Raw genomic sequence first — 26,153 nt, 5'->3', positions numbered from 1 at the left:
TTATGTTTAACTGTTTGTTTGGAAACTTGTTTTATTAAAAAAAGATTTTTTTCATGGTAATGCCATTTTCAGTACAGGTGTGATAATACTCCATAAAGTATCGTGTACTTGATATAGTGAATTGAGGAAGGTAACGGTCCCACTCGATGCTGGCCTCTAGTCTCCATGAGATACCCTAGTAGCAAAATGTAAATACCCTTTTCAAAAATAAAGAGGCCTTTGTGTGGTGGGATGAGCAGACAGGGGTGGGGCAGGGAACTGTGATCTCTTCAAACTCATGCTTTTGGCTTTGACGTCACTGAGTAAAATCAGTTCTCAGAGAACTGAGACAAACCCTTCTATGCTCCCCAAAAGCACAGAAGGAAGAAAGCTTGTCATTCATGAGCAGCTAGGGACAAAACCAGCGGCAGAGTACAGGTCAGGGGGATTAGAGATTAAAAAAAAAAAAAAAATGTTGGAGTAAAGTGCACAGTTACTGTCAAAAATATATTATTTTGATCCTAAGAAAATTAAGAGAATTTTATCTAAGGAACTAGATTGCTGACCTTTTAATACATTTGGTTTTCAGAGAACATACAATCACCATCGGACCTATAAGACTAGTTTGCTTTGAAAAAAAAATTGCTTGGAATTATCTACAGGAATCTCGTGAACGCAATTCAAGGCTAACATTCTGCAGCTCTTTGGGTAGTGGGCGATTTCCGCGGATAAACCCCCTGCTTCCTGCGGGCATTTCTCCTATCTTCTCTCTCTCTCCCTAAATGCCAGCACTCTCCAGTTCTCCGTCCTCAACCCCTGAGGCGTGAGACCGGGAAATCATGTAGAGTTTCTCCTTGTTTGTAAACTGCCTCTGCACCGGCTGGGAGGGCTCGGCCTCGGGGGCCTCCTGGCCGGGATCCTCTGGGGGTCTCTGCTCCGGCCCCGGGGCGATGGAAGCCTCCCCGTCTGGGTTTCCACCGGCCCGCAGGTCCCCCATCGACTCCAGGGAGGTGCCTGTCTCCCGCAGAGGGGTGTAGCCCTTATTGTTGCAGGACGGATCATCAGACTGGGAACTCGGCGAGTCCGGCCGGGCGGGGGACTCCGGGGAGGCCGCGAGCTCCGGGAGGCTGGAGTCCAGGTCCGCGCTGCGCCAGGCGGACGGGGGCTCGGGGTACGAGGCCGCCCGGTAGTCCGGCAGCCCGCTGGTGCTGCGGCGCCGCAGGGCCGCGTGCCTGCCGGTCCTGGGTAGGCGGCCGCCCTGCCCCCTGGTGGTGCGCGCGGCCGCCGGCTCCTCCGGCTCGCGGGGCGCCCAGCGCGCGCCGCCCCGGGCACCGCCCCGGAGGTCGGCGAGGCTCAGGTTGAACGGGATCTCCCGGGCGCCACGCTCCCCGGGCGGCCGCTGCCAGCCGCGGCTCGCGGCCCCCGCGGCCCCGTCGCGGTCCCCCGGCAGGGGCAGCAGCGCGAAGGCGCTCAGCGACGAGCCCACGAAGGAGCTGGCAGTGCTCGGGCGCCCCCAGGTTTCGGGGGGGCTGCCGGGCGCCGGGCTGCTGCCGCTGCTTGCGGCCCGGCGACGGCCGGCCACGCCCGGGCGCTCGCGGTAGATGCTGTACACCGCCTCCGCCAGGCTCGGGGGCTCCCGCGGGCGGCGCGGGGACGAGACCAGGTCGGGCGGGGACGCGGCGCCTGAGGTCCCCCCGCCACCCCCGCTCCGGGCCGGGGGGTGGGGCCAGGCGCCGCGGGCCAGCATCGCTGCCGCCCCGAAGGCGTCCCCGGCGGCGCCGCCGCGGGTCCCAGGCTTCAGCTCCAGGCCCCGCGACTGCACGTAGCCCAGGAAGCCGTTGAGCGGCGCGGCCCCGGGGGGCGCCGAGGCGGGGCCGGAGGACGAGGCGGCGGCCGCCAGGTCTTTGGCGCGGAGGCTGTGCACGTCGATGACGGTGGAGTAGAGGTCCCGCAGGTTGATGATCTTGGTTTCCTTGTCCCTGTTCTCGTGGAGCACGGCGTTGGCGCAGATAAAGAGGAAGATGCCGATGCCCATGATGAGGGGCCCGAAGACCTTGAGCTTGTCGGAGTGCAGGTAGCCCGAGAAGACGCGGAAGAAGAAGCCCACCGACGTGGAGGACGACGGAGAGGGGGCGGGGGATCGCGCTGGGGGCGTGCTCCTGGGCGCGCCCACCGAACTGGCAGTGACACCTTCCGGAGGCCCCGGCTGGGTCCTGGACCGGTTTCTGTTGCCCCCGCTGCTGCTGTTGGTCACGGAGGGGACGCGGTGGCCGCTGTCCCCGGGCGGCGGCGGCGGCTGCTTAGCCCCCTCCCGGTGGGCCCCGTTGGCCTTGGGCCAGTAGCCCACCACCGCCAGGGCGATGCCCACCAGCAGCACCACGATCCCGCAGAGGGCGATGAGCCCGGAGACGGAGCACAACTTCAGCTTGCCCTTCACCACCACCACGTCGTTCTTGCGCCTCTTCTTGGTTTTCCGCTTGCGCTTGGGGACCTGGCCCGGGGGCCGAAGGGGGTCCTGCTTCCGGGCGGAGATCCTCAGGAGGCCGCCGGTGGCGATCATAGCGAGCGGTGGAGAGTGGGGCTAACCCGGGGCCGGAGGCCTGTGCGGGGGGCAGGGGTGGGGGGGGTGGGTGCACCAGCTGCCCACTAGCCGCTCCTCCACCTCCTCCTGCTGCAAAGCAGAGGAAGACAGTCAGAAGGTGTAGGCTTGGCTGCGGCAACATCCCACGCGCTCTGCCATAGTCCGACTCCAGGATCCCACCACGTGTACGCGCCCCCACCCCACCCCTTCCCACATAGCCGGGCCATGACCCGCTAACATGAGTGCCCTACTTGGAGACCAGGGGGTGCCGGCAGTGGATTAGGGACGAGAAGCGCTGTTGCCGTAACTGATCCGAGACGGTTAAACACACTTGGAGAGGACTTCTTTTCTCCCCCATCCCCCGAACACTGTAGGTACTATTCCAGCAGTGCTCAATTCAAAAGCTCCAGGCTGACAGCCAACGGAGTTCTGACCATGAGTGAAAACTAACGTGGGGACTCAGCGCTCGTGGGAACGGGCTCTCCTGGTCTCCCAAGGGGGGGCGCCCCAGACTTCCAAGTCTCTTAACTGAGAGGAGGGTCTGTTTGTGGGGCCTACAAAGTCCCTGAAACAGTCACAAAAGTTACCGATTCATAAAGAGAAAAGGAAGTCCTTTCACTGGATGGAAATGAAAAGTCATATCCTGGCAGACGGCTTATTTACCCCAGGTAATTAATAAAGAGTTCACGGCTGGGGGAACACCGGAGAGCTATGTCAGTACTCCGACCATGAATCCTTCCACCAACTTGTCTCTAAGCCATCACTGTTCTCAAGCAAGCTGATCCTTCTCACAGCCCCTTCCCTCTCATCTCATTCCTGCAACATCTGGACAGCTTCTTGGGGTGGAATATTTAGTTTTAGGTAACAGGTTATGTAACTGCGCTCTTCTTTCTGGTCTCTTCTCCTCCCTCAGAGGAACTCCCTTAAAGGTATCATGTGCTCGAGTCCATCAGGGAATTTAAGCAGTCCTCCCAGCATCTCCAAGAGAAAGATCTTTTTCTCATGTGGGAAAATTCCAATCTTTAAAAAAAAGAAAGACCTGCCATCATAGCTTTCTGACCCCTTATTAATGTGCCAACAGCACATTCTGAAGAATCCAGATATTCAAATGAGGAGGCAATTAACTAGGTACAGCAGTCTACATAATAATGATGGCTTGTAGGATCTCCCAAGGGAGAGCAGTTCCCATGTTTTTCTCATGAGGTCATTTTTAGGAAAGGAGGGGGGACAACAATCAGTAGACTATCTCACAGGAAGTTTAGTGGTTTATAATAAAGCCTGGGTAGATAAACGGCACAGATGCAACTCTGTGGATATCTGTCAGCTTCTAAAAATTTCAGTCCTTCTGGATCCCCAGAGTAACACATTTTCTGTTCCACTGGTTGTGTTCCCTCCTATAATAGAGATGCTAAAATTAAGGGCATTGTATGAAATTGAAAGGCTTAGATATCACTCACAAGCCTTTGGGAATTATATCCTTTATAAAATAATTCATGTTTTAGAATAAACTGCCCTTTGAAAATGGGGGGTTGCTCAGGTTGGTGCCTGGGTGAACAGCTTTGCCCGTTGATCCCCTCTATCATACCAAGACAGGAGCATTTCTCCACTGGTGGAAAAGCAAATGGCAATCAGCTATTTACAATGCTTGCAAATCAATATCTCCTTGGAACTTGGTTGGCTTTCAGTAAGCAGGAATGTGAGGTGGGCTAGAGAGGGGTTAAACACTGGGTAGGTGAGAGAGGGCTTAGTGGAGAGAATACATTTACAAACCCTTTGAATTTTGTTTTTAAGTAGGAGCTGCACCAGTAAGCAGAGATTGGGGAAAAAAACAAAAACAAAACAGAATCCAAGAGTAGCTTACTGTCCATTCTTCCCCCCAAATAAGCACATTTATTATGTAGTTGTAACTGCAAAGACTGCAGTGATACACAAACTCCAGCATCTTTAATGTAATAATCTGGAGATGAGTGATTGTCTTAAGAAGGACTGGGGAGCCAGACATGTTAGAAGCAAAGGCAGCCTCAGTTGGCGAGGTGGCTCTCCCAGAAAAAAGAGAAGCGCTAACATTTTGTTGGGCACTGATGGGGACGCTGGACGTCTTGGGGGAGGAAGGTCCACACATGTTTTTTCTCTTCACAAGGCAGCTTTGGCTCTGGGTACAAAGTAAGGAAGACTGGAACGGATTTCAACAATCGTTTACAGAAGATCTTTAAAATTAGTTTAATAGCTAGTAATTAACTCCCTAGTTTATTATTCCTTCAGCTCTGCTGAAGCCTGAACTCCTTTATAACGTGTCTCCATCTGACGGGGAAATACTGACAAAGGTCAGATGGCGAGGAAGAACCACCTTGGAGGTTTTCTTCGTGCATAATGAAGGAAAACAAACTTAGCATTCGAGCTCGGCTGCCCTAGCAATTTACAGCCTGGTGCTGGTCTTTCCGCGGCAAAGGAATGGAGGCTGGGGGAAAAGAAAGGAGGGATGTCTAAAAATACAACTGCTTCCAAGAGAGACGTTCAAGTTCTCGGCTCGTGACGGATTAAGCCCCACTCGGTGTCTGCTGCTCCGAGCCCACAGGACTGGGAGCGCCCTGCCCTGCCCGGGTCCTCAATACCCCCGGCCCCTCCCCGGCAGGGCAGCGAGCCCCCCTTGCCCTTCCTTTTAGGTCTGCTTATTTATGTTGGAGTCACATGAGTGCAGCAGCTGGGAGTCCGCCTCTGGAACGAAGCCAGGCGGGAGCGAAGTGAGGGCAATCCTGAACTCGCTTGTATCCGGGCAGCGCGTGCCGCGTAGCCCGCCCAGGAACACGAGTGTCCCGAACACCCGCGCGGGGGACCCGGGCTGGGGCCGGGGGCTGGGGAGGGGGCGCCCGGGGGGACGGACAGAACGGCTCAAGATGGCAGCTCTGGAAGCCAAGAATATCGCTCACTTACCCGGGAAGACGGGGGCAAGTCGGGGCCGGCGAACGGGCGCTCGGGCGACACAAAGGAACCATGAAGAAACTTTTCGAGCCGGAGCCGCCGGCGGAGCGCGGGGACAGCGCCGCGGGGTCCTCGGTGCGAGCGCGGCTCAGCATCCCGGCGGGGGCGAGCGTCAGCCCCGGGTGCGCATCCCTCTCCGGCGCCGGGGCGGGAGCCATTTCCCGGAGTTTTCAAGAAGTGTCAGGTTCTCTGCATCCCGCATCCCGCCCGGAGCCGCTCTCCCCGCCGCCCCGGCCCCTAGTCCGGCCCTGCCTGCTGGTCGGCCCCGCGCCTCTTTGTGTGGCTGCTGCGCGCCGGGCACCGCCGTGTGGAGTTGAGCTCGCGGCGGCGGCGGCGGCGGCGGGGAGAGCGGCTCGGGGCGGCCGGACCCGCGGCGGTTGCTAAGAGACCGGAGCCATGACACAGGGAAATCGCTGCAGGATGGCAGTCGGTACCCGGCCCGGCTAGGCGGCTCGGGGGCGCACCCGCCCCCCGCCCCGCCCCGCCTCCCGCCTCCTCCCCGGCTCCCGTCCCCCCGCCTCGCCGGTCTCCCCTTCCACACTTCCTCTCCCGCCGGCGCGCGTCCCTTCGGAAGAACCGCTTCCCCAGGAACGAGGAGGCGCGAGGGGAGGTGGAGGAGGGGGCCCGGGCCGGGGGCGCGCGGAGAGGGCAGGGCGCGGGGCGCCTCAGCCTCGGCCCTCCCCGCCCCTGGGGCGCCCCGGGACCGCCGCCTGCCCCGGGGCTGGAGCTTTGTTCTTTCCCTCCCAACTACCTGTCTGAGCCGCGGGCCGGAGGGTCCCCAAAGGACGGGCCGCAGCTCCCGGAGGGGCTCCCCATCAACATCCGAGGGTAGCGCCCGCGTCTCCCTGCCTCCCTGCCACCCCGCCTCTCCTCTCCTCTCTTCCTCTTTTGTTGCCTCTACTCCTGGACACGACACAGCCTGGGCTGTCTCCCCCCTCCCACTCGGGAGTTGGCAGTGTGGACGCACAGCGAACACAGTAAGTTGTCCCCCAGCGAAGTCAGGCCGGGCCGAGGGGAGCCGCCCCCGCCGCGCCGCGCGCCCCGCGGGGCTCGTGGCCGCCGCTGTCCGCTGTCCACGCGCTCCAGCCCCGCCGGGCTTTTGTGGCCGCTCCCCCGGACTCGGGCAGCTGGGGCTCATCGGAGATTAGAATCGGCTCCGGGGCTCTCGCTTGGCAGCCCCTCTAACCCGCGCGCTCATCAGCAAGCTTGCAAAGGAAAACTACAATTCTCCAGGAATCAGGGTTAGCATCAGAGACGGGAGGTGGGGGGAGGGAGGCCGTCCGAACTCCCTACGTCATTTTTGAAAAAGCGAGAGGGAGAGAGGAGTCCTGTTTCCTGGCTCATCCCTGCCCTCTCAACTGTAAAGTAAAAATGACAGGAAAGCGAGCATTTCAAAGTGGAATTTCCCCATGGAGAATTGAGAAGAAAGTAAGAAAGATTTCAATTATCTATTGAAATAGGACAGCCAGGGTTCAAGAATAAAGCAACAGAAGAGCAGGTGCTGTCAGAACTTTGGGGCCCAGACAGAAATATATTGCTGGGGTGGGGTGCGGTGGTGGTGGTGGTGGTGGTAGAGGCTGTTGTGTATTCTGAGTTTGCCTGTTCAAGGGTTCACGAAGCCCACCCGGGAGGGCCTTGCAGCCCGCAGCGTCAGGGACAAGATTGTTCCTCAAGGTACACGGCATCCTCTTGTGTTTACCGCTAGAGCTTGCATTTTGCAAAAAGAACAATAAAGACCAAACATTTATGGGTTTAAAGACAGAAATGTGGACACTTGATGTGTGAGGTGGGTGTGGAGACGGTGGGGAGGCCGCAGGGGGTGGAGGAGAAATATTTCCCTCAAAGGAAACCATACATCTGCATGTTTGGAAGGTGGCGTCCGTCTCCCTTTCCAAGCAAATATTGAAGCTGGATAATGATGGGGTGATCAGAGCCCACCTCCTTCTACCTCTGTTCCTATTCAGACGCTAGAAAACAAATCAAAATAAGGGAAAGTTTTCAGTTCCACAATAGAGTGTTTCCTTTTAGAGAAATCACTGCAAAGGAGAAATCACCTGGTCTAGTAGTCATTTTCAAGGTGCTTTTTTTTTTTTTTTTTTTTGGCTCGAAACATCTAGACTTCAGGCAGATTCTTTACCCACTGAGCCATCAGAGAAGCCCTCCAGACTTCTTGAATCCCAATAAAAATCTGGTGATTTGCACAAAGACTGGATCTGAGATATCATTTCATTACACAACTGGCTGCCAGGGGCCACGGGTGGCAACTCCTGTCCTCATTGGCCTCTGCTGAGCTGTGTAAACAGGAATGGCATTGCAGAACTTCATTAGGGTCTGAGGTGGATTAAGCCATTAACAGTTTCAAATTTCAGCAGAAATGATAGCCATCATTGGCACAGTTAAAATTTATCTGAGGGATTTAGGGAGAAAGGGAAAGAATGCTTTTCTAGACAAACAGGCCTTGGGACATACTTTTCTTCTGTGGATGACTTATTATTCAAAGGCTTCCTTCCAAACTGGAGTTCTTTGGAACTTTGAACTATTACATTTCACCTGAGTGTATCATCTTCAGTTATTTTCTTTGTTTTCAGCTCAGGGTATCAGAGGAAATCAGATCACATCTGATTTCCAGTGCAGTCCTTTATCCTCTCTGTAATAATATCATATCAACATACATTCCCACGGGTTTGCAAGTGATGTGGTTATTTTGAAAAGAACAATGGTTCTCTTCTGGAGTTATTTTTTTTCTGATTTCACTGGCCGTTCAATTGGGGTGATTTCAGAGGTTGTGGGACACCCCGTCTTTCTCCCTGCTGGATACTGAAGGGTGAAGACTACCTACTCATAACAGCTCATCAGTGTTTATAGAACTGAGGGCTCAGCCGGGCATTCAGAACATGTGGCAACAGGAGAGAAATGAAGGCCTTGGGAAAAAAGAAGAGGAAAAAGATGAACTTAGTTTTGTTGTTCAGTTGCTAAGTTGTGTTCGACTTAGTGTTTGTGACCACATGGACTGCAGCATGCCAGGTTTCCCTGTCCTTTACCATCTCCTGGAGCTTACTCAAACGCATGTCCATTGAGCCAGTGATGCCATCCAACCTGTCTCATCCTCTGTCGTCCCTTTCTGCTCCAGCCTTCAATCTTTCCCAGCATCAGGGTCTTTTCCAATGAGTCAGTTCTTCACATCAGGTGGCCAAAGTATTGGAGCTTCAGCTTCAGCGTCAGTCCTTCCAATGAATATTCAGGGTTGATTTCCTAGTCTAGTACTGACTAGTTTTAACTAACTAAACTAAGAACAGTATGAGCTTAGATTAGTTGGATTAAACTTTGAACTGAAGCCTTTCATCTGCTCTTTCTTAACAATAACCCTTATGTAATATATGTAATTCACAATCCATTTACTTCCCTTGGTTGGGTCCTCAACCTGGACTGGTTCACCTGCCTGTATTTGCCGGGGGGCTCAGGAGGAGACGTGGTGGTGGGCAGCCTGCCGGGGTCCTGGGTGGTGAATGTGAACAGAACAGGAGAGAGGATAACAGTGTGCAGTGGGAGAAGCCTGCCCGTGTCTGCAGCCCCACAATTCCTGCTTCTCCCCACGCTCTGATCTCTCAGGTTTTTCAGTTGCAGGAACCAGATAGTTTGGAGGTGTGTGTTCTGGAACCAGTTCGTATCCTCCACACACTAAGTACGGAATTTAATCAGATAAGTCAGTGGTGTTGGCTTCTCTGCCTCAGTTTCCCCATATGTATTGGGATCATGACACACGCTTGCCTCATAGCATTATTGTGAGGATTAAGCAAGGTTAGTTCACGTTCACTAATGTTTGTTGCTGCAGTCATGTCCAATTCTGTGCGACCCCGTAGACGGCAGCCCACCAGGCTCCCCCGTCCCTGGGATTCTCCAGGCAAGAACCCTGGAGTGGGCTGCCATTTCCTTCTCACTAATGTTTAGCATGTGGTTAACACTCATTAGGCTTCCCTGGTAGCTCAGCTGATAAAGAATCCTCCTGCAATGCAGGAGACCCTGATTTGATTCCTGGGTCAGGAAGATCCACTGGAGAATGGATAGGCTACCCACTCTAGTATTCTTGGGCTGCCCTTGTGGCTCAGCTGGTAAAGAATCTGCCTGCAAGCGGGAGACCTGGCTTCGATCCCTGGGTTGGGAAGATCCCCTGGAGAAGAGAGATGCTACCCACTCCAGTATTCTGGCCTGGAGAATTCCATGGACTGTATAGTCCATGGGGTCTCAAAGAGTTGGACACGACTGAGTGACTTTCACCTTCACCTTAACACTCATTACATTTAGCCATCCTCCTTGGTAGTCTGAACCTCTTCTCCCACCTTGTTACCCTCCCTCTCAAGTTCTGTTCACATTCACCAACATTGATGTGGGAGGTCCCTACCCTTAATCACTCTGAAATGTGATTACAGGATTGTCTATTGTAACTGAGCAACGTTGCCCTCATGACCCACATGGCCTTGGCTCAGTGTCACTTAAGAAGCCCACTCTCTAGGGGGGCAGGGGTGAAAACCCTCTCCCCATTGCCACCTCACTCATTTTGCAATTACTAGGGCCCTTTCATTTCAGTGCTGGAGAACCCAGATTGCAAACTCAAGTCACTCTAGAGTCAGCGTAGGAGTTTGCAAAAAAAACACAACCAAGAGGACATTCTTCAGACTGGATGTTTCAGGGATTCACAGAAGAGACTTCAAAGCCTTTTTCTGGCATTGCCACAGAAGGAAAAAAAAACACTATCCCAAGGTTGAGCATGGGACACCAGATATCTCACTCCTCTTTCCTACTTCCTTCTCCATACTCCAGCCAATAAAAAAACATGACAAACAAAAACCCAATCAAAGAAAACAATAAACCAAGCACCAGATTTAGCAAATAAAATCTTAGGTGGAACATACACTAAGAAGCTCTCTGTTGTTTATCTGAAATGTAGATTTCACCAGACACAGTCTTTGATCTGCATCCCACCATTACATACATTGTTAGCCTCAGGCTTTTTTTTCATGGCACATACAAAGGATAATACAGTTTGATAAAATAGGAAATGCAACAGTGGGTTAAAGCCCCATTAGATTTCTTTTGGAACAGAATAGGCAAGAAGACACCCGGCAGAGCCTGGATGAAGCAGAACTTGGAAGCCCAAGGGTGGGAAACTGTTTCTCACAGTTCCAGATTACACGGTTTGTGTTTCCAGCCCTTCCCCAGCGACGCTGCTGTCCCAGAGGGACGGGCATTTGCCTCTGCCTCCATTCCCCAGAGGCCCACAAATGAACCTCTGGGAGAAGGAACTCGGCATCACTTTCGAGAACTTCTGTTTGAAAACTAAGGGTGAACTCATGCTGTGTCAAGGTCACAATCCAGCCTGTTTTCCTGTGCTTCTGAAACATGTCAGAGTTCAAGCGAGAACACTTCCACCGCAGAGGAAAGGGAATGATGAAACATATCAGCCAGGCACCTCTACCTCCGTTCCAGACAAACGGGGCATGTGGCAGAGACAGCCTTCGCTTTCTGCCTCCAGCCCCATTCATTCTTAATTTTGCAAGTCACCAAGAGACTGACTGGGGGTTGTCTTCTCTAATAAGAAGGCTCCTTTCTGTACATTCACTTTCCCCCGACGGCCTGTATTTTCTATCATTTTCCATGGACACCATCAAAGCTGGATTGTGTGCCTCATAAGATAATTGAGGTCTGAAATGAGAAACCAGGGTGTGTTGGCACAGCTGAAAGCACATCAAAGCCGAGCTTGGAAAGGGCTTTGCAGAGAGGGCACCAACAGCAGAACAGCCAAGAAGAAGCTCACAACTAAATGTGCTCTGTGTTCCCAAAACATATCCCAAACGTCCACACCAAGGCTGTCCCCATTATTTCTAATAATCCATGAGCACTCCAGATAGAAGACTTGTCCTGCTGAGAACTAATAGAAACTCGCATGTCGGAGCTCCTTTCAAAATTAACTGTGATGTGAGCTGCTGTGAGTTCCCGGCAGGAAGGGAGAAACACAGAGACACGGAACCCCTTTTCAAAAGTAAAGAAACCAAGACTAGAGCTTGGATGACGAGTCTCAGACTCATCCTGCAAACATTTTATTTTAAGTGCCTCTTGTGTACCCAGCTTTTTGCTTCTTGCATTTATTCACTTAACAAATATTTATTGAGCAGTTACTAGGTTATAGTTATTCTTCTAGGCACTGGGAGTAGAGTGATGAACAGGTAAACAAAGAAACATAAGATTTCAAGACTAGAGCTTGGGTGACAAGTCTCTGACTCATCCTGCAAACATTTTTTTTTAAGTGCCTCTTGTGTACCCAGCTTTTTGCTTCTTGCATTTATTCACTCAACAAATATTTACTGAGCAGTTACTATGTTATAATTACTCTTCTAGGCACTGGGGGTAGGGTGATAAACAGGTAAACAAAGTCCCTCTCTGGGAAGGGGGCAGGTAGGTAATAGAAAAGTTTGAAGCAAACAACTGAGAAAATTTCAAAGCTTGATGAGTGTTATGAAGAAATTAAAAGAGGATGCTGTGACTGGTGAAAGGAGGCAGCAGGAGAGAATAACTTAGATCAGATATTCAGGGAAGATCTTGCCAAGGAGTGGTGTCTGTACTGAGAACTGAAGGCTGAAAAGGAGCTGACCATTTGAGAGTATTCCCCAGTAAAAGAAAAGATTAAGGGACATGGCCCTGTTAGCCTATAATTTAGTTAGAGTCATCAAAAAATAACTAGTGACCAATGCAGGGCAAGAGGGCAAAATCTCTAAGTGCTAGAGGACTTTAGAAGATAATGATCACTGGGGAGAAAAAGCTAGGTCAGGAATACCTCGTGGCTCCCACCTTTGACCTGAGGTAGATTTGGGTCAGTGGAGGGAAGGCATAGAACTGGACATGTGAGCAGTTGGGACATGAACATAAGCTCTCTGATGAGTGTAAGAGGCCCAGGAGTAGGGGCCAAGCATGCCATTGATGTGAAGATGCTCAGAATGGGAAGAGCCCTTCAGATGCTCTAGTCCCTTGCTTCTCTCATGTGGTCCATGGACCAGCAGCATCAGCACTACCTGGGATTCACCTCATCTCCCATATTTACAGGCATCCAGGTGTGAGAGAAAGAATTTTGCCTTTAACTCTTTATTTCACAAAGTGCACGCAGATGTACATAATGTCTGTGACCAAATATGTGTTTCTTACACGGGGCAGCAGCATGTTTTTTAGCTCAAATGAAAGAAGAAATTAAAACCTGTGTCTTTTGGAGGTGTCTGTATCTATCTAGGAAATAGGTTTGATGGAAGTGAGGCTTGAGTCCAGTTTTCTGAAAGATCAAGTTCACTCTACTCTGGGACCAGTCTTTGGGTTCAGACCCTTTACACTCACGTAGTCCTGCCCCTTCTAGTTATGGGATGTTAGATACATTATTAGATACCCAAGTGTCTGATTGTCTGACTCCTCTCTTGCAAGGTGGTTGTGGGGAGGAAACGAGATAGTCGGGGGCAGCTTGGGGAAGAAGAGGTCCTCTGGTCCCCCATCATCTCTACCATTCCCCAGAATACCTCTAAATGAATATATAGAAGTAAAAACTGAGTACTTGCTATAGAAAGGTTTCTCATCCCATCCTATCACTAAGCCTGTTCTATGTGGAAATTTTGGGGCCGCTGCTGTAGGTGTTGCTTGGGGTACAGGTATTAATGTCTGTGCAGCCTTAGTCAGGTGTTAGTGCTGGTGATGACGGTGGGGAATCTTTACAGGGCTCATCGTGGGTCCTGGAGACAGAGTGGAGGGCAGAAGCCACCTGTGAGGTTTGGGTCTGATCCAAAGACAGAGAAGAGTTTCCCAGAGTGCCTTGCGGTTCCCAGTGAGCCCAGGCAGGCAGCGGGTGGTGACTGACACGCTCGTCTCATCTTTGGAGCCCCACGCTGCTCCTGCAGCCATTGTGTTTTGGTTTGTTTGTGGGAATTTCCTGAAGCGTGCTTGCTTTTCCTTTGCCTTCGGTTGCTGAGCCTCAGCAAGATGATCACTTCCTCCATAGATGGGACTGGAAATGGTTTTAATTGTACTTGTAAAGCTTGAGGTAAATGTTTTCATTTTCTTTCTGATGGAAGCCAATGGCATTTTCATATGCGTATCTCCTATTCGTTGTCTCAGAAGGCAGGGTCTGTATCCCTTTTACTTCTGTTCTCTACTTTCCAACTTAATTCTCATCAAAGCCAGCCCCCTTCCCCTCCTGCAAAAACAGAGGCTGAAGATCTACGTGTGTGGGTGCCGGATATTGTTCTTGTCTTATGTTTGGAACAATGCAAACTTATATATATGTTTTGTGTATGTGACTATGGACTTGTGAAATTAAATTGACTGACTAGGGTGACTTAAGAGACCTTTATTATACCTGTCCAAGGACAAAGTATTGACCAATAAAAACCTGTATTTCATTTTAAGTATCTTTTTGAATTGTGGTTTTCTCAGGGTAGATGCCCAGTAGTGGGATTGCTGGGTCATATGGTAATTTTTGTGGTTAGTTTTTTAAAGGACTCTCTGTACTTTTCTCCATAGGGGCTGTATTGAATAGGGATTTCCTCCAACATTGCCTCCAACATTTCCACCAACAAAGCAAGAGGGTTCCCTTTTCTCCACACCCTCTCCAGCATTTATTTTTTTGCAGATTTTCTGATGATGGCCATTCTGACTGCTGTGAGATGTAGATACCTCATTGTGGTTTTGATTTGCTTTTCTCTAGAGCTATGTTCGGAGAAGGCAATGGCACCCTACTCCAGTACTTTTGCCTGGAAAATCCCATGGACGGAGGAGCCTGGTAGGCTGCAGTCCATGGGGTCGCTAAGAGTCGGACACGACTGAGCGACTTCACTTTCACTTTCCACTTTCATGCATTGGAGAAGGAAATGGCAACCCACTCCAGTGTTCTTGCCTGGAGAATCCCATGGACGGAGAAGGCTGGTGGGCTGCAGTCCATGGGGTCGCACAGAATCGGACACGACTGAAGCGACTTAGTAGTAGTAGTAGTAGAGCTATGTTGGGAGAAGGCAGTGGCACCCCACTCCAGTACTCTTGCCTGGAAAATCCCATGGACGGAGGAGCCTGGTGGGCTGCAGTCCATGGGGTCGCTAAGGGTTGGACACGACTGAGGGACTTCACTTTCACTTTTCACTTTCATGCATTGGAGAAGGAAATGGTAACCCACTCCAGTGGTCTTGCCTGGAGAATCCCAGGGACAGGGGAGCCTGGTGGGTTGCCGTCTATGGGGTCGCACAGAGTCGGACATGACTGGAGTGACTTAGCAGCAGCAGCAGCCAGTGTTCTTGCCTGGAGAATCCCAGGGACGGGGGAGCCTGGTGGGATGTCGTCTATGGGGTCGCATAGAGTCAGACACGACTGAAGCGACTTAGCAGCAGCAGCAGCAGAGCTATGTTGAGCATCTTTGCATATGCCTCTTGATCGTCACCTGTATGTCTTCTTGGGAGAAATGTCTGTTTAGGTCTTCTGCTCACTTCTGATTGGGTTGTTTGTTTTTCTGATATTGAGCTGCATGAGCTGCTTGTGTATTTTGGAGGTTGATCATCTTAAGTATCACTATGAAAGGAGTCCTCACCAGAATATATCTCAAGGTCATATTGGAAACTTAGATCATTGCTTCCTTTCTGAAACAAAAGAGTGGGGAAAAAATTATGCCGTTATGTCAGGAGAGAAGTTGATATTATAAACCTATATCATTTTATTCAAAATATTAAGATAAATTAAAATATATCTACACTTGGAAAATGGCTCAGATAGTTTAAAATTAATTATGTTTTGAAGTGGGCTTGGGTTTCCTCAATCTCACACCTGGGCCATTGCAACCATTCTATGAGCCCCAGGCTTTGCTCCACTGTTCAGGTTATATGGTGGCCTCACATAACCTCACAGTGCTGGAATCCCCGCTGCTGACTTACTGATCATGTAACGATAGAATCTGCATATTTGGGGCTCAAGATCATTGGAAGCCAAACAATCACAATGAACAAGTAACTTTGCATTTTAGAGTTAATTTCTTAACGCACACCCCTTTCGGATGACCCCATTGTAACAACTATAATACATTCACATTCCTTTTAGAGTATAAATACAGTCAGAGCAAAGGAGAAAACTGCCTGCCCCAAATGACCATCACAGAATACATAGATATCTAACATATAAAGCCAGTAAATCAGCCTTGATAGAGTATTTTTACCCAGTGAAACTCTTGTCAGAACCACAAAAGAGTTACATGATTAAAGTAGGCTCAAAGTAATATTAATATAAATTTTTTTCTGAAGGGAGAAAGCATGCAGTATTTTCCCACACCTAATTTAGTTTTGAATTTCTATAAAATCTTACTGACAACAATTTCAGCTGGCTTCTTTATATTGAAGAAGACAGAAATACCACGACATCGGAAAAGTATCACAAGAAGTTATTTTCCAGAGAGAAAGATGCCACCATGATTTCTTGACAGGCAAGATAAAGTGATTACACAGCTTTTTGCAGAGGGGAAACACTGGTATGGTATACTGGAAAATGATACACAGAGAAAGCAGAGGTAATGCTTCAAAATATTCCTGGTTTTTATTATTCTCCAGAGCCACTTCCTTCCAGGATTAGGGTTGGGCCACCGAAAGGTCTGTAGCATTCTGACTGTTTCCAGCATATCATATAAGAGCTTCATTTATTCCGCTCACCAAAGGGAACCTGTGTCACAGATTGCCTTCCAATGCCTCCCAATCACTTATAACTTCTGGCTTTTGATGACATTAATATGAATGAAATGATAGAAAAATTATACTTTATGGAAATTAAATACCAATCAGTATTACAGCTCTAACCTTTTTTTTTTCCCCCAAGGAAATGATGTTTTTCCCATTTACAGAAATAAGTATATTATCATCAAGACAGAATTCACAAACCATAGGAGGAGGATTAGAAAAGATGGTCATTTGCAGCAATCACTTTAAGAGGGTACACATCAGAATGTGCATTTAATGGCTGACTTTAGAAGTATTAGAACTTATAGACTCTCTATGGCTTACCCTAGTAGGCAGTGAAGGAATCTCTCCAGGAATCTGCAAAGGCTGAGGGCACAGGTGAAAGGGGAGTGGGGCCCAGGGTGGTACACAGAATCATGGATCTCAAGTCAGAGGAAGTTACAAAGCTCCAAGGATTCCATCAGTGGAGCCAGCTTTCTGGTTTTCTGTGCCTGTCTCTACCAGCACGTAGACATGGAAATGTCAGCTAGCCTTTCCGGCTCTGAGCAAGATGGGATTCTAAACCACTTTGAAACAATACTTTTTGTACCCTTTTCCTGGGTGATCCTTCAGTGTGCTATTTATTTAAAAGATGTATAAAGTCAAACTGGATAATTTGATTCCCTCTTTGCTTTTGCAGCCATAAAAAAAAAATCTCAAGGACACGTTGCATAACCTCTTGGACACCATACATATTAATGCAGTATTTAAATGATGCATAATATTGAACAGTTGGTATTGAACAACGGGATTTGAAGAAAGCACTAGCTGGCTTTTAAAGACACCATCCTGTCTTCTGGTTCATCTTATTCTTACTTCATGCTGTGGAGACAGGGGATCAGTCATTTTTGTAATATTCATTCGGCCACTGTGTTTTCTAGAAACTCTGGTCTGTACAAAAGGTAGTAAAATTACAATGTCCACAAACAGAAGCTACTGTGTTTGGTTTTTAGATTTTGGCCTCACTTGGATTCAATTCTCAGACTTCTTCAGGAGATGGGATGTTTGAACATCTCAGACCTCCTCTTGGAATATTTTCAGGTAGCAAACAAAATTAATTCATGTATGCTTTTTGATTGAATCACGAACCATCTAACATTAGAGTCTTACATAAGAATCGAGTAAGCATCAAATATTGAAGGGATATTTATGGAAGAAAACCTTAAAACTGTGAATCTTTGTCTGATAACATTTTTCCCCCTAAAAATTGGGCAAGAACACGATCATTTATTTGCACCATGGGACATTTTGACCTAGTTACAAACACCAGTGTATTCTCCCAGAAAGTAATTTTAAAACCATGGGTTTAGTGATCTTGATGCTTAGATAACTAAGACTCTTTGTCTTCATCTATTATTTTTGCTTTTGCCTCTTTGACCTTCAGGCTCACCCTGCAAACACATCCCTGTTTCTTATTCTGTCTCTGCTGTGGCCTCTTTCAGCAGCACTGCTTTTCAGGTTTCCTTAGCTCATTAACTACCTTGTTTCTCTGGACAATTCCCTAGGGGTATAGTTGGCACTTTTCCCCAGTTGACTCTATTCTCCCCCCCTTCCCGCCCACCTCCCCACCCCAGCACATTTTCTTTGTCCAAGCAAATCCTCTGCTATCATTTCTTTATCCTTGCAGTTGTCCATGTAGCTCATTCACTGGGTATCACCATTAGGGAGGGTACTGTTTACTCCCTTCGTCTGACCGTTAGTGAACTCGCAGAAGGTTCCTGATCACCAGGGGAATTGCTCTTCTGGTTATTTGTATTCAATCCCTCCCTATCCGCAGAAGGACAAGCCCCTGGGGGCTTGTATTGTTTGAAGGCAGAGAAAGGTTCAACCCACTCTGAGTCCGCCTTTGAAGAAACAATTTCCTGCAATGTCTCTCTCTACTTACCTAAATCAGGTAAACAACTCCCGTTGAGTTCTAACAACTGTCAGTTTCCAGCTGCAGGATTGTGTAAGGAGTGTTCAGTCCCTAGATTATCTAACACGTTTTCATCACAGGATTGCTGTATGAGGTGGACGATGGGGGACTAACTGTAGAAATCTCTCGCAGGCTTTCTGGAGCCGGGGCAGTGGCGGGCGGGGGTGGGGTGGTGGGGTGGGGATGTTCCTATGCCCCACCCCGACTCTCACAGGAATCTCAGACAAACTCTGAGCTCTTCAGCTTCTGCAGGGAAGCCCTTCTTCTTACCAGAGGGCCTTCCTCACTGTCCAGTCTCTCTGGCCCCCTACTCTTCTTCTCAGCAGACCCCCGGGGTGCCGCTCACTTCCTCTTGGGAAGTAGCCTCCACCATCCCCCCACTCTCCTGGGGGGGTGCGGTTTTTTCTCCCCAAACTCATTCTCCATGTGGGATGTTTCTTCCTGGCTGCCACCTTTTTTACACCCTCCAAACAAATGTGCCAGCATTGCTGAGAGTTCTGCTGTCAATCACGTGGGCTGAGCACCTGCTTTATGTGAATAACACACTGAATAACACATGTAAAGAATATACAGGGATTTACAGGATCTAACAAACCGCTGAGATCGTAATGGAAGTCCTATTGGCTTCATCGCAGGGCGTTTTATCTCTGAGTGCGTGGGTCACCCATCGTCCCCTCCCGGCCTCAGGTTAGCAAAGATGCACAGATCCATCTGTACTTTGTCAGAGCCCCTCTTCCTGGCACCACGGACCAGATGAGTCAGGACAGAACCTTAGGTGCAGGCTTGTCTGAAGAAAATGGGTTGGTCGCATCTCAGAGACCTTCTGGGTTGGAAAGATCGTCCCCGAGTCCACCTGAAACACTGATTCCTTCGCTTCTCACTCTCAATGCTGTCACTGCTCTACCGTTCCATCAGCTGTTCAAAGCTTTGGGGCAAATCAGCCCTTCCTTCAACTAGAAAGTAACTTGAGAGAGCAGCTACTAGGTCTTGTTCATTGCCATGCCCTTAACACCAAAGAAAGTGACTGGCAAGCATCTGTCATGTACTTTTATTTATTTGTTTGTTTGGCTGCTCTGGGGTCTCAGTTGCTGCATGAGCATCTTTGATCTTTGTTGAGGTATGTGGGATCCTTAGTGGAGGCTTGTGAACTCCACTAGTTTTCATCACAGGATCGCTGTATGAGGTGGGATATGGGATCTAGTTTCCTGACCAAGGATTGAACCCAGGCCTGGAGCAAGGGAGTGTGGGAGTGCAGAGTCTTGGCCTCTGGATCACCAGGGAAGACCCCCTATGATGTACTTTCCCTGTACAAGACAGTTAATGGATTTGTGGGCAAATGGGAAGTGTACAAAAATGAAATGGAAATATTAGTATCCAATTAACCTAAGTAGAAAAATTGGAAGAAGGTTCTAACTTTTGAATAAGTGCAGGAGCACCATTTTTCTGGATGTCAAGACTCAATATGGTAAAGATGCCAATTATTCCCTTGTGTGCTCAGTCGCTCAGTCATGTCCAACTCTGTGACCCTTTGGACTGTAGCCCAGGCTCCTCCGTCCATGGAATTTCCCAGGCAAGAATACTGGAGCGGGCTACCATTTCCTTCTTCAGGGGATCTTCTTGACCCAGGGATCAAACCTGCGTCTTCTGCATTGCAGGCAGATTCTGTACCTGGTGAGCCATCTGGGGAGCCAGTTATTCCCTTAGCTGAATGCAATTCCAATAAAAATCTGACTTTTGTTTTTAATATATCAACATTACTCTAGGGGTCTATTCAAGAAACATGAAAACACATTTGCACATAAAACTTGGACATGAATGTTCATGGCAGCATTATTCATAACAGCTCAAAAGTGGAAACATCTCACACATGCATCAAGTTGTAAATGGGCAACCAAAGTGTGGTATCCATACCATGAAATACCACTCAGCAATAAAGAGGAAATACACATGCTGCAACAGGGATGAGCTCAAAATCGTTATGTTCAGTGGAAGAAACCACGTGTAAAAGATCACGCTATCACTATGTTTATTTTTTTTTTTTTTTTTCTGCCCTAACACCACCCCATCTCCTGTAGAGCCCCTCCTGGGACTTCAGGAGCCTTTCAGCCTAGAATATGCATCATCTCATCATTGTATTCAAATGTAGATTCTGATTCCCTAGACAAGGGCGGGGCCAACAACCAGTATCTGCAACCAGCTCCCAGGCGGCAGAGCTCCTGCTAGTCTGCAGGCCACAGCCTAGCTGCAGGGACCTGGGTTGGGAGGGCCCAACCTTCCACTGAACTGAGGTTCTTAGAGGGCTGATTCCAGCGGGTAAAGGGCCCTCTGGGGGTCAAGCAGTGCTTCTCAGGCCCGCTGTACATAAGGGTCAGCTACAGAGTGGTCAAACAAGACCTAGACCCCAAACCTCCAAGACTCTGATTGAGTTGGTCTGGGGTGGGATCCAGCAGGGTAGGTTCTTAAATGTCCCCCAGTGACTTCAAGATGGAGCCAAGACCAGGCCGTCTCAACACCCAGTCCTCCGTGTAGAGACCTTGAAGCAGCTGGTAGGCACAGCCTGACGCTCCATCACCTGGGCGCCCGCAAGGCAGGAGGCCTCCCTGTGTCCTGATCGGTGCTCACCCCACACAGCCTTCCGGCCCCAGGTCCAGTTCACCCGCTCACAACAGGGGGCCAATGAGAAGATTCACACACATATATACTAGAGACATGCACGTATATACATAATGCAGACATGCACGTACAACACTCTCCACTTGGGGATTGTTTCCTTTGACAACTTCCACTGAGGGGAGGACTCTTTGGCCAAAAGCAGACAGTGAGCAGGCCAGCTATGGCAGAGACATTCAACTCCGTGCAGGGGGAAGGAGGCGTGAGTGCCCCGTGCCCTGGTGGCTGACCACACAGCAGGGGCACTGGCTCTGCCCAGCGTGGGCTCGGCCTGCAGGACAACGGCCCTTGGCCCCCTGAAATCCTGTGCTCTGGAAACGAGAGTGAAAGGAAGTGGGCAGGGCAGCCAGGCAGAAGCCCACCGCAGCAGTCAGAGCCACAGGACAGAAGCCCCCTCCTCGGCCCAGATGGCGAGCGGAGGGGAGCCGGGACCAACTCCCCACCGCCCGGGTCCAGCCCCGGTGGATCCAGGGAATTCGAAGCGGGGACAGCGTCGGTGAGGATCAGGAAACAATTGCTTAATTAAACGTTAATTAAGGATATAAAGAGTGGTTAAATAAGGATAGCTCAGTGAGGAAATTCAGTGGAGAAAAGAGGCTGAATAACTTGGTTTACGTGGAAAGCTAATAAAATTCCAAGGCTAGGAATTTACGTCACCAACATAGGCCGCAGGCGTCCTCCCGTTCTCCCGAAGGAGAGGAGACACTAAGGCCTCCCCAGTCAGATATTAGAAGCCCAGGCATAATTAGTAGGCTTGACAAGCCTCCACGCCCCAAATGGAAATTCAGCCAGAAGGTGAGAGAAAGAACGACATGGGGAGACCAAGTTTCGGTGAACAAAGCCCCTATCACTATGTTTAATATTAAAAGTCTGGAAAAGCAAATCTATAGAGATTGAAAATAAATTTGTGGTTGCTTTACCCTGGGAATTGAGGAGTGATTGGAAATAGGTACAAAATTTCTTTGAGGGGGTTGGGAATATTCCAAAACGAGACTGTGGTGATGGTTGTACAACTCTGCAAATAACACTGAAAACCATTGAACTGAATACCCAAAATAGACTGATTTTTTATTATGTAAATTATGTATCCATAAAGCAAAGGTTTTTCTGCGTAAGTGTTTATATAAGAATGGAGAGAGAGGTATGCAGAGCCAAAGCACTTTTAGGGAAAAAAGAAAGCTGTGACAGGACATTAATTATTTCCTTTGGGAAAAGCCTTAGAAGGAGAATTTCTGGATTAAAGGATATACACAAAGTGAATAATAACAGTAGTTGAAGACCATACATGATATTGATAATAAACAACCCAGGGTCAAACTTCACACCTTAAATAAAATGTAATCTAAAATATATTAGAGTTTAGTATAATTATAACATGTTTAAAGCAGACATAGGAAAAAATCTGTGGGTTACTTTCGGGCTTGATGAAGTGTTCTTAAACATGCATAATCCATACAGGAATTTAAAAAATCAATAAATTGGGCCTCATCAAAATTAAAATCTTTTGCTCTGTGAAAGACCAATCCTGAGTATGAAAGAATAAGAAAGAAATAATAAGAGTATGAAAAAATAAGCTACAGACTGGGAAACAATATTTGTAAATTACATAGCTGACAAAGGACTCATATCTATAATATCTAAAGGACTTAGAACTCAACAGTTAAAAAAATGAAATCCACTTAGAAAATGGGCAATAGAGATGAACAGATATTTCACCAAAGAGGATGTCTGGATGACAAATAAGCCCACAAAAAGATGTTCAACCTCACTAACCAGTAGGAAAATGCTAATTAAAGTCATGATGAACTATCACTACATTTCCCTAGAACAACTGAAAAAAAAAATGACAACATCAAATGTTCGTTATGATGAGATGAATAGAAGTCTCGTACATTGCTGCTGTGACTATAAAATGGTACAGTCACTCTTAAAATTATTTAGTGGCTTTTACAAAAATTTAACCCACTCTTAACATATGACCCAGCACTCATAAGTCTGGGCATTTATCCCAGAGACATAAAAACTTACAGCCACACAAAATCCTGGATACAATTGTTTATAGCAGCTTCATATGTAATAGCCAAAAATTGGAAACAATATATCCCTCAAGTGAATGGCTAAATAGATCTTCATACATCCACACCATGGAAGATGACTTAGCAACAAAAAAGAACAAACTTTTAGAGAGGCAACAACTTGGATGAGTCTCCAGGGCAAGCTTCTGAAAGAAGCCAATCCTGAAGGGCTCCTATTGCATAATCCACTTTCAGGAGCCTCTCTAAATGCTAGTATTACAGAGGTGGAAAACAGGTTAGTGATAGTCAGGGGTTATGGATGGTGATGGGGTGGGGAAGGTGAAGAGGGAGGGAGCTATGTGTAATGAAATGCTAGAAGAAGGGACATCTCTGGGGTTATAGACTAGTTTTGCAACTTGATTGCATTAATGCAACTCTATACACATACTGTATCAGTGGCAATTTCCTGGTTTTGATATTGTACTATAGTTATGTAAGATGTTGTTACTGTTGTTTAGTGGCTAAGTTGTGTTTGACTCTTTGTGACTCCATGGACTGTAGCCCACCAGGCTCCTCTCTCCATGGGGTTTTCCAGGCAAGAATGCTGGAGTAGGTAGCTACGTGTTTCTCCAGGGATTCTTCCCAACTCAGGGATCAAACCCACATCTTCTGTTTGGCAGGTGGATTCTTTACCACTGAGCCATCTGGGAAGCCCTATGTAAGATAGAACCACAGGGAAATACAGGGTGAGAGGTACATGGGACCTCTCTGAACTGTGTAACTTTCTATGAATGTATAATTATTTTTAAATTAAAAATTTAGAAAATTGGTAAAGAAAAAAGGTGTGCAGATACAAATGTATTATAAAATATAATTAGAGCAAATTATTAAATTTATAATAATTAACTAATATAAATAATTTAAAAGATATAGATGGATAAATCAATGAAAGATTTTTAACATGTCAAAAATGATAACTTTTGTGAGCAAGTCAAGATTCTTTAAATAAATCTTGCTAGGAGTTATTCAGAGAAGGCAATGGCACCCCACTCCAATATTCTTGCCTGGAGAATCCCATGGAGGGAGTAGCCTGGTGGGCTGCAGTCCATGAAGTCGCTAAGAGTCAGACACGGCTGAGCGACTTCACTTTCACTTTTCACTTTCATGCATTGGAGAAGGAAATGGCAACCCACTCCAGTATTCTCGCCTGGAGAATCCCAGGGACGGGGGAGCCTGGTGGGCTGTCGTCTATGGGGTTGCACAGAGTCAGACACGACTGAAACAACTTAGCAGCAGCAGGAGTTATTCAGTTTTAAAAAAAGAAGTTAGGTTCCTGCTTTTCACTGTACTCTAGAGTGAATTCCAAATGGATTGAACAGTTAAAAGTGAAAAAAATTAGACCACTAAAAAATTAAAGAAAATGTGAATGAATATATAGTGGATCACAGGACAGCAATATTCCTTTTAACCAGGAATCAAAGATCAAAGTCATAAAGAGAAAAAATGGATAGTTTGCACTATATAAAATTTTAACATTTTAACTAATGAATATCAAAAAGAAAATTCAAAAACAAAAAATGAGGGAAAGAGTTTCAATATAGTCATCAAAGAGTTGATATCCTTAACATATAAAAGTGTTTCCAATATCTAAAAAAAAAATCTTAATTAGAAATAAGGGATAAAGAGAAAAAAACTGGCAACTCCTAAAATAAAAATTTCAAATATCAAAAATAATTTCACTAGTAACAAAAATAACAAATTTAAGAATATAATTTTATTTATTCTATAATTAATTAATAATTGTAGTTCAGTACAATTATTCACTTTCAAAACAAAATTAGACCAAAATTCCTTTTTTTTTTCATAAAGGATAAAATTCACTGTTTCTCAGAAATTAAGAAAACCTATTTGTGTGAAATGTAATATGTGTTAAAAACTGTATACTCTGCAGTTTCACTTTTAGGGATTTTGTTTATTTTTAAAATTTTTTGTGGGGATGAGAGGCTGCTCTGGGTCTTCGTTGGGGTTTGAGGGCTCTCTAGTTGTGGCTCTCAGACTTAGTTGCCCTGTGGGATGTGAGATCTTAGTTTTCTGACCAGGGATTGAACTTGTGTGCTCTGCACTGGAAGGGGAGATTCCCAACCACTGGACCACCAGGGAAGTCCTTTTTTAGGGATTTAACTTACTGCTAATAATAACAATGGTCAAAACATTTTTTCGAAGTCAATAATAGCTAATACAGGTGGCATTTACTATGTGCAGTCATTTTTCTAATCTATGCATGTTTTAACTCACATTAACCTCACTGAGGTGAGAAAACTGAAGTTCTTGAAAGTTAAATCATTTACTCAAGGTCACACAGCTGCTGATGGGCAGAACCAGGATTTGAACCCAGCAGCCAAGCTCCAGAGTACATGCTGTTAGCTACTGAACTATACTCCCCATCTTCCTATGAAAATACTTGGAGATCCATGCAAAGATGTATGTAAAAACATGGATGTTCATCACCATTTTCTTTACAATGGTGAACACGAGAGTAACTTCAATATAGTAAAGTAGAAAATCGATTAGCTAATTGAGAAGCTTTATCTATCCATTGTATTGAAAATCAGCCTCCATTAGAAATGATGCTGTCAAGTTAGGCTGGCAGACTTTTCCTGTCAAGGGCCAGGTGGTGGGGACATTGACCTTGCTGGCCATATGGTTGCTGTCAGAGTTCTCCAGTCTGGCTTTGCAGCATTAGGGCGTGCAGACTTCGTGGGGACCAGTGAGATTCAGGATGGTGTCTGAAAAAGCTTTCATGTGATTGATGAAAGGACACCTACAAGCCTGGAGATGCTGTCCAGCTTGTTCAGGATAATAGAGCCCCAAAAGATCCTGAGTCCCCAGTGCACCCCTGAGCCAGTGCCCCAGTCCTGCCCTGCCAACTCCTTGCATGTGAGAAGCAAAAAATCCCCCTTCATTTGATAAAGCCTTTATTGGTTGGATTTTTGTAATGAGCACTCAGAAGCATCCTTAACTCGTATAAAATGGAAGGGAAATTAACCATTTACAGTTTTGCTTCAGACAACCTGACCTCTCAGAACTTCAGTTTTCTACTTGATGGAACCTAGAATGAAGGACAGTGTGGAGAAACCTATTGGAATTGCACAGAGCTCAGCTCTTCAGTGGGGCTTTCCAGGTGGCGCTAGTGGTAAAGAACCCGGCTGCCAATGCAGGAGACTTAGGAGACGTGGGTTCTA

General features: G+C 47.7%; 2 protein-coding genes across 2 annotated transcripts in view; one reads left to right on the top strand and one right to left on the bottom strand.

Annotated features, from left to right (window-relative positions):
• On the bottom strand, nt 1-6,015 carry TMEM200C (transmembrane protein 200C). Its single transcript, XM_025273200.3, has 2 exons — nt 5,492-6,015; nt 1-2,650 (listed from the first exon to the last, which is right to left on the bottom strand). Exon 2 carries the CDS (start codon nt 2,537-2,539, stop codon nt 758-760), a length of 1,782 nt encoding a protein of 593 aa, XP_025128985.3. The 5' UTR covers nt 2,540-2,650; nt 5,492-6,015; the 3' UTR covers nt 1-757.
• LOC112581371 (translation initiation factor IF-2-like) overlaps nt 5,455-26,153 on the top strand; it is a 77,240-nt gene continuing 56,541 nt past the window's right edge. Inside the window, exons 1-2 of the mRNA XM_044934604.2 lie at nt 5,455-5,797; nt 5,858-6,516. Coding sequence (XP_044790539.1) covers nt 5,455-5,797; nt 5,858-6,516 — 1,002 coding nt within the window. The remainder of the gene's footprint in view (nt 5,798-5,857; nt 6,517-26,153) is intronic.

This window comes from Bubalus bubalis, chromosome 22 (assembly GCF_019923935.1).
Source record: "Bubalus bubalis isolate 160015118507 breed Murrah chromosome 22, NDDB_SH_1, whole genome shotgun sequence".
In the NCBI taxonomy this organism is placed as follows: Eukaryota; Metazoa; Chordata; class Mammalia; order Artiodactyla; family Bovidae; genus Bubalus; species Bubalus bubalis.
The sequence above is the reverse complement of the archived record's forward strand: the minus strand, read 5'-3'. Positions and strand labels throughout refer to the sequence as shown.